The sequence below is a fragment of the Littorina saxatilis genome, linkage group LG3, assembly GCF_037325665.1.
Source record: "Littorina saxatilis isolate snail1 linkage group LG3, US_GU_Lsax_2.0, whole genome shotgun sequence".
NCBI lineage: Eukaryota > Metazoa > Mollusca > Gastropoda > Littorinimorpha > Littorinidae > Littorina > Littorina saxatilis.
In genome coordinates, this window is record NC_090247.1 from 43,407,270 (window position 1) to 43,421,382 (window position 14,113).

At 43.4% G+C, this 14,113-nt stretch overlaps 1 protein-coding gene across 3 annotated transcripts in view; it reads left to right on the forward strand.

Annotated features, from left to right (window-relative positions):
- Positions 1–14,113, forward strand: part of LOC138962446 (diacylglycerol lipase-alpha-like) — a 115,235-nt gene that overhangs the window by 20,201 nt on the left and 80,921 nt on the right. For all 3 annotated transcript variants that reach the window (XM_070334256.1, XM_070334257.1, XM_070334258.1), the window contains exons 2-3: positions 10,435–10,646; positions 13,009–13,110. In XM_070334256.1, the coding sequence (XP_070190357.1) occupies positions 10,435–10,646; positions 13,009–13,110 (314 nt within the window). The remainder of the gene's footprint in view (positions 1–10,434; positions 10,647–13,008; positions 13,111–14,113) is intronic.

Here is a 14,113-nt window from a genome sequence, read left to right on the forward strand (position 1 = left end):
AGTGCGAGATGGATTAGTTGACAGCCGGCTTTACTATAAATGTGTGTAATTGGCAGTGCACAAGAGCACCTGGTGTAATGAACTCTTTTTGGACAAAACGAGATTGTAATGTCTTATAACATATCAAGAGTTGCTGAACAACATGAAGACGAACATTCTTTCCTTTGTGTTTTAGAGTGTCTGTATGTGTGTGTGTTAGTGTGTGTTAGTGAAACGACGTTAAACACCAAATAAAGAAAGAAAGAAAGTGTGTTAGTGTGTGTGTGTGTGTGTGTGTGTGTGTGTGTGTGTGTGTGTGTGTGTGTGTGTGTGTGTGTGTGTGTGTGTGTGTGTGAGACAAAATGAGATTAGAACAAACGATGCTGAACAACGTTTAAAACACCCTAATGTTTGTCTTTTAAAACAACAATACATGACAAAATACCGTATTCGTACGCGTTCTATCTTTCTTAGTCAACAACATCAACTGAACACCACACTAAAAATAACTGGTCATTCTGTCATCCAGGTCGTTCGAAACAAGTCAAATCGTGCAGTGACTACGTTACATTTAGTGTGTCTATCGAGATCCTTAATCATACATTGGAATATACTGTTGTTATGCTATATCGAATTCGGTACTTGTAGCAGTTGTGTGGACAGTTGCATAAAAATCAGAAATACACCTGTATTCGAATAATGTTGTAGAATAGCGTTTGATAAACTTTACTGTCATGAACCACGAATGTTTTTGATTTGTGTGTGTGTGGATGTCAAACATCGTTGGCAAACCTTATGTTATGAGGTAAACACAATTTTATTTTGTTTACAGTTTCTCATTGTTGTCGTGTACAATCTTATTTTCCTCTTGGTACAGTTTTCTGGGATCACTTGATGCATGCGACCCCTGGTACTTACTAACACAGAGGGAGTCCAATTTATTTAATCGTAGCACAAACAGATCATCATCTATATTAACAGCTATTGTGTTTTGAGCGTAGCAATAGGGTCCGATATTTAGACCAGACAAGTATAATGCCGACGAGTCGAAGACGAGTCGCATTATACTTGTTCGAGTCTAAATATCGGACCCTATTGCTACGCTGAAAATACAATAGCGATTATATAGCTGTTCTGACCTTTATTTGTTGTTCCAAACTTACAAAATGACAGTTTTTGCGTCGATGCGTTGATCTCAGGTTTTGATAGCAGACGCCGTTTCTTATGCGCATTAGTTTTGCGCAGGCGCCACACTGACTTTGGAAAAAAATTCGATTTGACAACACAGCTGTTAAACAGCTCTTTATTAGTTCATTCGTATACAACAAAAAGAAGTTTGAGTTTTTTTAATTTTGAACAAGACTACTTATGAAGAAGACCAAACCACAACATCAACGGAAAACTAGAAACAACTGAAGAACTAGGATGCAACAAGGGGAGGAAAAGAGAACAGCTAATCCGTACAAAGCGAGCAGACGGCAGCGACGTTTCCAGTTTGGGTGAATGGCATTTTATACTTGTCTCGTCATGAAGCGAATTTTTCAACCTCAGTTATAAACGACTACATGAATGTTAGTGCCATGGGTTGTACATCAATACTTCAGAGGGGAAGTGGGGTATTTAGTGTGGAGTTACGAGATAAGAAAAGCCGAATGCGAAAATTTGTGTCAGTCGGCAACTGTGAACTAAGCTCACAGGCACACAAAAACGGCTGTTCCGTTGTACTCCCCTGTTTGTACTACATCTTTCGACTTTGGGCATTTTGTGGTGTTTAGGGACAGAAAATAATAGGTTTAGTCCTGTTTCATCGGGAAGTTAGCAGAAAAGGGTATGCTATCGACATTTGTAAAGCTGAAAAACATTCCCGAGAAGAATTTCAAGTTGTCAGTGTATGCTGTTCAGTGTCGATCATCGTGTGATACAGGTGGGTAAACCGGAACCATGCGTCTTTGTTATTGACAATATGCTTTTGGATATTGAGAAAAATGGCCGACTTCCGTAGCATTATGCTTTGATGATCGGAAGAGACCATCCAATCACAGCCCCCGAATTCCCCCACGTGTTCATCAGAATAGCTATATAAAATGATTTGCTTGTACTACGATACGATGTCAGGCCGTCATTTTCTTGTACATTATTCTGAACATTTTATAGCTATACAAATTGCAGTGAACCATAACCTAAAGCGAAAGATCATCATGTCACGGATTATGCGTGTCTGCTGTCTAGCTATTGGCATCATGTTCCCGCGGGAAATCTTTTCAAGAGCTAGTGAAACCGGAGATTTTTCTTATAACCATTTATCGACTGCTTTGTACGCTTCATAAACGTGCTTTAGGCATCTAGCAGACTATTATTTGAGGCGAAAGCGGTCGCAGGCTGTAATGTAGATGTCGAATAACCTCCTTTAATATTAGTGGTCTGTTGTTTTGGTGAAAGCTGGCACAGACACTTTATCAAAAATGTGCCAGTAAGTGTTACTTTTCAGCTGTTTCCCCTTGCGTCTGACTGTTCTCTGTTTTATAGAATTAAAGTTGCTTTGATATATATATATGTAAGCTGTCTGTTGTTTTGGTGAAAACGGAAACAGAGTATATTGTGTATCACCTAAGCTAACTCTGTGAGTGATTGTTACTTTCTGTTTCCTCTCTCCCAGTTTGACCGTTCTCTATTTCATGAATCTGCTATTGATATTTAGAAGTTTGTCTTTTAGGTAAAAACAGAACAGAATGATATATAACATTTAACAAAACGTGTCAGTAATTGTTACTTTTAATTTCTAGCCCCGTTTGACTATTCTCTATTTCATAAATCTTATTTAGACAGATGGGGCTCACTTAACGAAGTGTGTCAGTTACTGTTATCTCTCTCTCTCTCTCTCTCTCTCTCTCTCTCTCTCTCTCTCTCTCTCTCTCTCTCTCTCTCTCTCTCTCTCTCTCTCTCTCTCTCTCTCTCTCTCTCTCTCTCTCTCTCTCTCTCTCTGTTTGACCGTTCCATCATGAAGCTGTTTTTGATATTTAGCAGCCGGTCATTTGGTAGAAAACTGAGACAGACTAATGGACTTCCGGCGTGTAAGGAAACGTGGCAGTATTTTTTTTTTACTTTTGATCTTTTTATTACCTTGAGTGTTCACTGTTTCTGTCCGATTTGTTTGGATGAAAACTGAGGTAGACTAATGGGGATCACTTAACATAATGTATCAGTCCTTTTTATCTTACTGTTCATTTGACTTTTCTCTATTTCACAAAGCTGCTTTTGGTATTTAACAGTCCGTCGTTCTAGTTGTGAAAAAAAACCTGTTACAAACCTCTTTTGTCACCGTGTGTCAGTTGTTGTAAGTCTTCGTAATTATCTCCGTTTGTTTTGAACGACTGATTCAATTAAATATTTGTTGGCAATGTATAATGCCGCGTACATGTATGTAACCATAGGAATGGAGCACAGCAAACCAAGCTTATCGGAGTGCTCTCAAGCGAAAAGTTACACTTAAGGGACGGTTATGACGTGCAAAGCGTAAAAACGATGTAAAGAACGATACATTTGTCCGCTCAATTCGACCGATTGCTATGACCTGCATGAAGCTAGTTTTATTATTTAGCAATCTGTGTGTGTGTGTGTGTGTGTGTGTGTGTGTGTGTGTGTGTGTGTGTGTGTGTGTGTGGACGTGCGTGCGTGTTAGGAAACTGTTACAGACTGTAGTGCAGCTCATCTGACATTGTCTTTTGTCGCCATGTATCATGTTTTTAACGATTCGGCTCGCAGGGCTAGCACTGCGCAACAACAGGGAAACGCAAGGCGATGTATTCTGCTGCTAATGCGTATAAATCATTCAGCTGGATCGATACTAGCTTTTGTCACGGACGACTTGGCAAGCGTGCGTAACATGCAAATGACAGCTGAGCTCCCTGTCACAAGCCGACATTGAAATTATCATTATTACCGAGCGCACGCAGAGAGCCAGGAGGTTGTAAATAGAATTAGAAGTAACAGGACGAGGCGAATTATTATGACCGGGAATAGTTTGGTGTTAGTAATGATGGTTATGGGGGTCGGTCAGAAATTGGCCCGCTATGTGGTAGAATTCGCTAATTTGGTTTAAACAAGTTTATTCAGTAAATTTCATTGGAATATTGCCGCATACATGAAATAAGGAACATGGAGCACAACAAGCTAGGCTTATGAGCGTTCTCTTAAACGCTAATTTGACATTTGTTGTCGAGTAAGTGTGTGTGTGTGTGTGTGTGTGTGTGTGTGTGTGTGTGTGTGTGTGTGTGTGTGTGTGTGTGTGTGTGTGTGTGTGTGTGTGTGTGTGTGTGTGTGAGTGCGTGTGTGTCTGTCTGTCTGTCTGTGCGCGCGTTTGCGCTAGGAGGTTGCAAAAACTAAAGGAATTTGAAGCAACCTTATGCAGGGAATTATGATTGAGAATAGGTTGTCCAGCGGTGGTGAAGGAGTTGATCCGAAATTAGCACGCTGTGTTGCAGAATTCGAATAAATAAATGAATAAACAAACGGTGGACTAGAATGCCAACAGTTTGTCCCTACAACTTCTGACCTGTTGCTGCACACACCTGTGACATGCACACCTCAATGCTAAGTGCCATCATGTCGCAGTAAGCTCCACGATGGAAGCATGATACTGCTAGTGATCATAACTGTCAGCCTGTCTTTGGGTGACAAAAGAGGGGAAAGTGACAGACAGCATTGTACTCAGCCACCACATTACCGAAGCACTCATTAGGTAATGCAAGAAGCATTGCTTTTTACAATTGTGTTTGGGTGACAAAAGAGGGGAAGTGACAAAAAGCATTGTACTCAGCCACCACAGTACAGAAGCAATCATTACTACTTAATGACAGAATAATGGATTTGTACACGTCATCTGTCTGTCTTGTTCAAGATACGCTCTTTCCCTTGTAATTCATCTTATGAATCACGAATAAAGGGAAAATGAGAGGCAGTATTATGCTCTACTTACGCAGTACGGACGCATTGATTAATACCGTGTAAGGTAAGGAGCATAGATTTTTACACGCCGTCTGTTTGTTTGACCTCGTCGTCAGGTTACAGTTAAAGACACATTTATTGCCGTGTAAACCGTCTTGTGAACCACTAATAAAGGGGAAATTGGCAGAGAACATTATGCTCATCAGACGCATTAATTACCTTGTAATTCAAGGAGCATTGATTTGTACACGTCGTCTGTTTGTTTGACCTCGTTGTCAGGTTACTGTTAGAGACATGTATTGCTATGTAAACCGTCTTGTGAACCACGAATAAAGGGAAAAGTGACAGACAACATTATGCTCATCAGACGCATTGATTACCGTGTAATTTAAGGAGCATGGATTTGTACACGTCGTCTGTGTGTTTGGCCTCGTCGTCAGGTTACAATTAAAGACACATTTATTGCCGTTTTGTGAATCATGAATAACGGGAAAAGTGACAGACAACATTATGCTCATCTGACGCAGTACGGACGCACTTTTTACCGTGAAATGCAATAGGTATTGAGTGGTCTGTGCCCCCCACCCCCCCCCCCCCCCCTCGCCGCCCACCTAATCTGTCTGTCAGGCCTTGTCGTCGGGTAAAATATATGCCTTCCGTCCCAGTGTTAATCGTCTTGTTAATCACGAATAAAGAGAAAAGCGATATCATTATCCCCAGGCGACACCATACCGACGCACTGATTATCGGGTAACGCAAGAAGCATTGATTTGTTCTCGTCGTCTTTTTTGTAAGGCCTCGTCGTCAGGTTAAAGTTAAAGATACCTTCATTTCTTCCCGTGTAAACAATCTTGTGAATCACATGTAGGCCCAGAAAGTGACAAGTGAAGAAGGAGCGGTCTGTCTGTCAGGCCTTGTCGTCAGGTTAAATACATTATACCTTCCTTCCCAGTGTTAATCATCTTGTCAATCAATAATGAAGCAAAAAGTGTCGTCGTTGTGCTTAGGCGAATCAACATAGAAGCATTGATTAACAAGAAATACAAGAAGCATTGATTTGTACACGCCGTCTGTCTGTGTGGCCTTTTCGTCAGGTTACATATAATATACCTTCCTTCCCATCTTGTAAATCACGAATAAAGAGAAAGGCGACATCATTGTACTCAGACGATGCAATGCGAACGCACTGATTACCAAGAAATACAAGAAGCATTTATTTGTACACGCCGTCTGTATTGTCTGGCCTTGTTGTCAGGATGAAGGCACATGATTGTGTAAACAGTTGGGACCCCCCGCGGGTTAGGGGGAAGAATTTACCCGATGCTCCCCAGCATGTCGTAAGAGGCGACTAACGGATTCTGTTTCTCCGTTTACCCTTGTTAAGTGTTTCTTGTATAGAATATAGTCAATGTTTGTAAAGATTTTAGTCAAGCAGTATGTAAGAAATGTTAAGTCCTTTGTACTGGAAACTTGCATTCTCCCAGTAAGGTCATATATTGTACTACGTTGCAAGCCCCTGGAGCAAATTTTTGATTAGTGCTTTTGTGAACAAGAAACAATTGACAAGTGGCTCTATCCCATCTCCCCCCTTTCCCCGTCGCGATATAACCTTTGTGGTTGAAAACGACGTTAAACACCAAATAAATAAAGAAAGAAAGAAACAGTTGGGCTCATCGTCTCAGATCTGGCCAGGCTTTTACATGGGATAAAACAATTCTTCCACTTTGACACAGACTAAAAAGGACATCCTGGGAGCTATCTGTGTCCAGTGGGATTTTTGTTATGTCATTTGTGACCCTCCACCACGGAATGAGTCGCATGTCACCTTTGCATGATTTTCATATTTTTACATTTTCCTCAAGAGTTTTTCATGCTCTATTCAGTGGTGAAAAGCGTTTTAGAAAAGAGCGAAAACTGTTTGAGTTATAAGCCTGTGACTAAGGTGACCCTCACACTGTTATCAGGCACTCCCTAGCGCAGAACCGAGCGAGGTGACATGCGACTCATTTCGTGGTGGAGGGTCACATTTTGTAAAAGCCACCATTGGCCTTTTCGTTAAATTAATTCTTAATAAAAAATCCAACCCAAACAATCTAAATAAGATTAACTTAATCTTAAGGCGTTGGCTTTAATCAAATTAGTATCAGGATTCTAGAAATGTTTCGTTTTTTCTAACTTATACTATAATAATACTACCGTTCGGAATTTTGCTTGGGGTAGTTTTTGGCAAGAGATTGTGACAATTGGCAGATCTGTTACTGTGTTGTAGCCGACGGGCCTGTGTTCCGTGGTTTATGATCACTCTTCCTTTAAAAAGCTGGAAAGCAAGTCTCGATCTAAGTTGATTTGGAGAAGACCGGAATTCACACTATTTGCTGAACACTTTCTGTAATTGTAATGACCGGCCCGGAAGGAGAGTGAGTAGGCGTCCGTTTGTTCGTTCCGGCTTTCAAATTACCACCATCTCGGGTCCTATAGTGGGCCTTATGGGACGTCGCAGATGATCTGTTCAGTTATACGCTCAGTCCCGAAAAGTTGAACAATCAGTAAGACTTTATTTTCAGCGCATGTAGACGATGGCGTGTTAGGTCTAATTCATTTCCTCAGAAAATCACACTGTTGACAAATTTCACCCGGCTCTTCCTGTCACGGTCTCCCGGGCCAACCTGCCCCCACCCTCTCTCTCTCTCTCTCTCTCTCTCTCTCTCTCTCTCTCTCTCTCTCTCTCTCTCTCTCTCTCTCTGTCTCTGACTAGTCTCTCTGTCTCTGTCTCTCTGTCTCTCTCTCTCTGTCTCTCTGTCTCTCTCTCTCTCTCTCTCTCTCTCTCTGTGTCTCTGACTAGTCTCTCTCTCTCTGTCTCTGTCTCTGTCTCTCTCTCTCTGTCTCTCTCTCTCTCTCTCTCTCTCTCTCTCTCTCTGTCTCTGACTAGTCTCTCTGTCTCTGTCTCTGTCTCTGTCTCTCTCTCTCTGTCTCTCTGTCTCTCTCTCTCTCTCTCTCTCTCTCTCTCTCTGTAGCCCCCCCCCCCCTCCATTTCTTTTCCCTTACACGCACGAAAAGTATAGCTATTCAGGCGACACACACTTTTATTCGAATAACGTGTGGCAATGCGAGCACTTAACCTGCTAGTTAAGGCGATGAGGGGAACAGTGTGCAGGCTTTTAACTGGCAACACATGGCCACGTTATAAACATTAGCCGTTGCTTAACGTGTTGTTCGTTTCCGGTGATTGTGGAGGTTGCGGGGAGACCGACACATTTCTCGATACGGGACCGAGACATGAAAAATTTCTCTCTTTTTTCGCCGCAGACCGCCGATGTAAAACCCGTCCTGTCCCTACGGAACGGTCCCACGGATGACGAACTGGTATTACAAAACAGGGTCGTTGCACCTGTATTCTGGGACGAGAAAAATGAGTTCGTCTTTGTCTCGGCGCCGGACTTGAGCAGTCGACCGTATTCTCCGCAACCGCTGTGTTTTGGAGCCAACGCCGGACAGGTGTAAATCGTTATAAGCGAGTTCCAGACTTCCCAGCGCTCGTACTGCGGTGATTAATTGTCACAACCTCACAGGCAGAAGTGGTACACGAAAAGCAGAGGTTTGAAAGAACAAGCTCAAAAACAATGATGGTATTATATATGTTTAAAAACAGAAATGTGCCTGCCTCACAAACAGAAACAAATCTCACAGTAAGTCAGATGTATGTTCAACATCATGCGTCGCACATTACTGATAACATTCCTCTTTTAACTAACACGTCGAGCTAACGGTCAATTGGAAGATACCACTTCATGTGACCGGCACGGTTGGCCTAGTGGTAAGGCGTCCGCCCCGTGATCGGGAGGGAGGTCGTGGGTTCGAACCCCGGCCGGGTCATACCTAAGACTTTAAAATTGGTAATCTAGTGGCGGTTCCGCCTGGCGTCTGGCATTATGGGGTTAGTGCTAGGACTGGTTGGTCCGGTGTCAGAATAATGTGACTGGGTGAGACATGAAGCCTGTGCTGCGACTTCTGTCTTGTGTGTGGCGCACGTTATATGTCAAAGCAGCACCGCCCTGATATGGCCCTTTGTGGTCGGCTGGGCGTCAAGCAAACAAACAAAACACTTCATGTGATTCAACTTTCCTTAGCGATCACCTGTCTATAACGACCACGTTTGGTCGGTCCCTAAGGGGGGCGTTATGGACATGATGGATTCTATTTTGTCGTGTCAGAAGACGATGATCAGGAAGAGACAAGTTTTGCCACGGAAATCTAAAACCCCGAATTAGGCTTACAGGCATGAAAGTTTCGGCCTGGCCACCATTGTTTAACAAACAAAAAAATAAGTCACATGGAAACTTTTACAGAGGTGTCGAGTTTTTGCATTTTCTTACGTGTAATGGCTCCAGATTTTGTCAAACAATTACGACGAAAGTGCTCTAAATAAATGTTCAGAAGAAAACAATTGCCAGCGTGACCTAATTGTGATGATTGAAGTAGTCAGAATTATATGAGGAAAAAACTCTGAAAACGATATTTGCATAGCTGAAACCGTCGAGCTTTCGCAGTTTGACAAATTAAAAATAAAACTGAGTGTACTGCATGCACGCACCTACGCAAGCAGAGACGCATGCACGCACTTTCACACACGCACGACGGCACGCACGGACACACGAACGCACATTTATACACACACATACACACACACACACTCGCACACACACACACACACACACACACACACACACACACACACATACTCACACACACACACATACTCACACACACACACGCACACACACACACACACACACACACACACACACACACACACACACACACACACACTTATGACATCTAATGAACCTTTAAATCACTCAGCCTGCCTGCCTGCGTGTACTCTTTCTCCCTCTTTTTCCCTCTGCCTCTGCCACCTTTCTACGAAATCAGTGGGCCAGTGTTGGAACTATCAGCCTTAATCGAATCTCCCCCGTTAGAAAACAATGGTGGAGACAGTAACAGCCTAAAGGCGTGCCACAAGACTGACAGTTAATCGCGTTCTAGACGCCAGTAGTGAACACACGTGTACTTTTAAATGTAAGAGGCGTATGGATGGGCTGGACTGGGTTGGAGGGCGGGAGGGAATAGTGACGCAGATGTGTGTGTGTGTGTGTGTGTGTGTGTGTGTGTGTGTGTGTGTGTGTGTGTAGATTTTTCCGATCTCCCAAGTCAATCTAGCTATGTGCAAACCTGCAAATGCCTTATCTCCTTTCGTGTGTACACGCAAGCACAAGACCCAAGTGCGCACAGAAAAGATTCTGTAAATCCATGTAAGAGTTTGATGGGTTATAGAAACACGAAAATACCCAGGATGCGTGATCCTCCGAAAGCGGCGTATGGCTGCCTAAATGGCAGAATAAGACCGTAAAAATTCCACCCGTGCAAAAAACACGAGTGTACGTGGGAGTTTCAGCCCGTTAACGCAGAAGAAGAAGAAATCCTTGCTGATGCTTTCTGTGTCCATCTTTGCAGGATACTGGTTCTGGCACTCATCCGAGGACTCATCTCTTTTGACGAGGGATCCAAATGCACGATGGACCTCAGGGACCACATTTTCGGCTACGTCATCATTCTTGGCGTGTGCGTGGTGGTGGAGGTGGCGGTGGTGGTGGTCAGCCTGCGAGGGTCCATCCTCAGTCCAGAACCCAGGAAGGCCATGGAGTACCTCCTGTACACTCGTCTCGGTGAGTTTCGTCACGCAGAGCTGCCAACTGCTACCTTTTTAAGCTAAGAGCAATTGCTTAGCCAATCAAACAAACAATCTCAAGCATGCAACAGTTCCATCAAGTTTTTGTGTGAGTCCTGGCACTCTTTTGTGCTTCCCACTCCGATTGGCGGCCACAAAAATTATCATGAAACATTATCTACCCTGAAAAGTGGCGCCGCAGATAATATCTAGTGGGCATTTTATGAACCTGCATTCTAATGAAACTTTATTTAAAATGTCTATTCTTGTGCAAGATGGCATACATGCGGATTTGGGAATATAGTTGAGAAAATGCTACACCTAAAACACCCTTTTGCTACGCTGAAAAAAAACCCACAACTAAATTTCTACTTTTAAAGCTTCAGAAGGATTGGCTGGTCTGCTTGTGTGAATTGGCTTGTCCTTCCTTCTCCGGCTTCCGACCTAACCATCTTCCTATGGTGTATAGATCTATATACCTGTAATAATACAAAGGAACGGGTGAGCTGTTCTGGATCAAAATGATTAATACACAACTCACAACCTTTCCCTCCTACCAGGGAAACTATATCCTTCAGTCCGAAACCCAAAACGTTTGTGGAGTATTTGCTTTGCGCACGATCGATCGGTTGTTACGTGGTGGTATTAATCCCCAAACCCATACTCTTCCCCAGTCCCAAACCAAAGAGTTATCTCACTTTTCCATGGGGAAGCCAACCAACTCAAATTTATTCCCTCTTACCGCAACATATCCCCCTTATTTTCACCTTCCAAAAGGAAAACCTTTCTCAGTCCAAAGTCCAGGAAGTTCAGGCAGTATCTGCTTCACGCACGATTTAATGGTTTGTTACATATCATTATTAATCTCTCCAACCCCACCAACCCCCCCTACACTCACCCACCCCATCGATCCCCACCAAGCTTGCCCCCAACACGCTACGGTGAGGAACCGTCCTCAGATCCAAAACCTAAAGGTTGTTGATAAAGTAACTGCTATACGCATGACTTGATTGATTCTACCGGATAGATGTTTTTCTCGTTGCACTGTCTCCCCCCGCCCCCCTACTAACCCCCATTCTCACCCGCACCCAGCCAGCACTGTTTTGGGGAGAAAAACGGGAGTCTGACCAGGATAACTCTCCTTCTTATACCGGGATCACCCTCTCCTCCAAAAAATATTTGTAACTTTTTTTCCAGGGATCGGGATTTTTAGAAAATATCTAAAATGTTGACTGGTAAAGAACATGTCTGTTCCATGGGACCTTCTCCTTTGGGATATCTATATATATATACGACTTGTGTGTGTGTGTGTGTGTGTGTGTGTGTGTGTGTGTGTGTGTGTGTGTGTGTGTGTGTGTGTGTGTGTGTGTGTCTGTGTGTTCGCGATGCACGCCCAAGGTTCTCGATGGATCTGTTTCAAATTTGGTGGCCATATTCAGGTACACCCCGGACATAACCTGGTCGATGAGATATTTCAACACGTGCTCTCAGCGCGCAGCGCTGAACCGATTTTGGTTTTTCTGTTCATCTTCCCAGATCCATTCCCAGTAACTCTTCCTTATCTTCTCCAGTGTTTTTGCGTTTATCTCCCTTCCTTCGTGTGGCGTCAATCCATATTCCTGTTTCTATTTTTGGAAGGTCACTGTCGACAACGCTCAATCCATATTCCCGTTATACTATTTTTAGAAGGTCACTGTCCCGGCGAAGCCGGGTATTACTCTTCTTTATCTTCTCCAGTGTTTTGCGCGTTTATCTCCCTTCCTTCGTGCGGTGCGCCGGCAAAGCCGGCGTACACCCGGCAAAGCCGGGTCCCCGGCGTAGCCGGGTCCCCGGCGCAGCCGGGTATTCGGCTCGACTTCTTCCCGGCGAAGCCGTACCCGGCGAAGCGGGTATTCATCTTGTATATATATATATATACCTTGAACGCGATTAGGTTTTAAGAAAAGTAGAATAAAAAAACCCAAGAAAGGTAAGTTGTTGGAACGTTTGTTATTGACAAAACAATACGTTACAGTTACAGATATTTCGACCCAGCGGTCTTTTAAGTGCATAGGCAAACACACATTAATTAAACACAAAAAAAGACTTAGCTCGCAAAAGGTGCAGCCGGTGGAGGAGAAGACACAAGCGAGAGAACACACAACAGGTAGACTGGTGGTTTTTTTTTATTTATTTTTTTTTTTTAAAGAGGTAAAGAACAAAAGGACGACCCTCCCGGGTTCAAAGGACGTGCAAAGTTAAGGATCAATCACTCAAGTCGTCAGATCCGCACCTTTTCTTTTCCTCAAACTAGAGTCATATTCCTGTTGTCTGTGTGGTTGGGTATGTTTGCAAACTATTGTTCTGTGTGTGTGTTTCAGTGCTAGGTCTGGTGGAGCTGGCCTGGTTGATAGTGGGCGCCGTGTGGTCCGGTAAACACTACCAGCAATGCAAACCCGAGACCGCCAAGAAAGCACTGCTTGGTAAGTCAATTTCTTCTTGTTCTTCTTGTTCTTTTTCTTGTTGTTATATTCTTGCTGTTGTCCTTGTTATTCTTGTTCTTCATGTTCTTGTTCTTCAATCAATCAATCAATCAATGAGGCTTATATCGCGCATATTCCGTGGGTACAGTTCTAGGCGCTCTGCAGTGATGCCGTGTGAGATGAAATTTTATACGGCCAGTAGATTGCAGCCATTTCGGCGCATATTTACCTTTCGCGGCCTATTATTCCAAGTCACACGGGTATAGGTAGACAATTATTAACTGTGCCTAAGCAATTTTGCCAGGAAAGACCCTTTTGTCAATCGTGGGATCTTTAACGTGCACACCCAATGTAGTGTACACGGGGGGGAGGGTTCGGACACCGAAGAGAGTCTGCACACAAAGTTGACTCTGAAATAAATTTCCGCCGAACCTGGGATCGAACTCACGCTGACAGCGTCCAACTGAATACAAATCCAGCGCGCTACCAACTGAGCTATATCCCCGCCCAATATATAGGCCCAATATCCCCGCCCAATATTCTTGTTCTTGTTGTTATTACTGTTCGTCTTGTTGTTGTTCTTGCTGTTGTTCTTTTTGTTCTTGTTCTTCTTGTTCGTCTTGTTGTTCTTCTTCTTCTTCTATCACACTTGCAGACCAGGGGTGGTATGCACGAGAAAATCCCCACCAGGCAGTGGGTTGGGCCCAAGCGCTGGGTCAGCTTAGTTGAAATCTCATACAAATCTCAATTTAAACCAGTGACCCGACCCAGCAATTGTGTCCCGCCTAATCGGGTGTACCCCAATTAAACACGTCGGGTGTACCCCAATTAAACACTTTTGAACTGTTCATTTTTTGCGAAGGGTCTTGATTCCATCATCGAGTGGCTATTGTATTTGTTGTTATTGTTGAACCTTCCAGTCTCTTGCTGTCAAACATCTTCGTACTGTTCAGTTTTTGCAACAGCGTTTTGATTCGATTATCCAATAACTAACCCACGAACC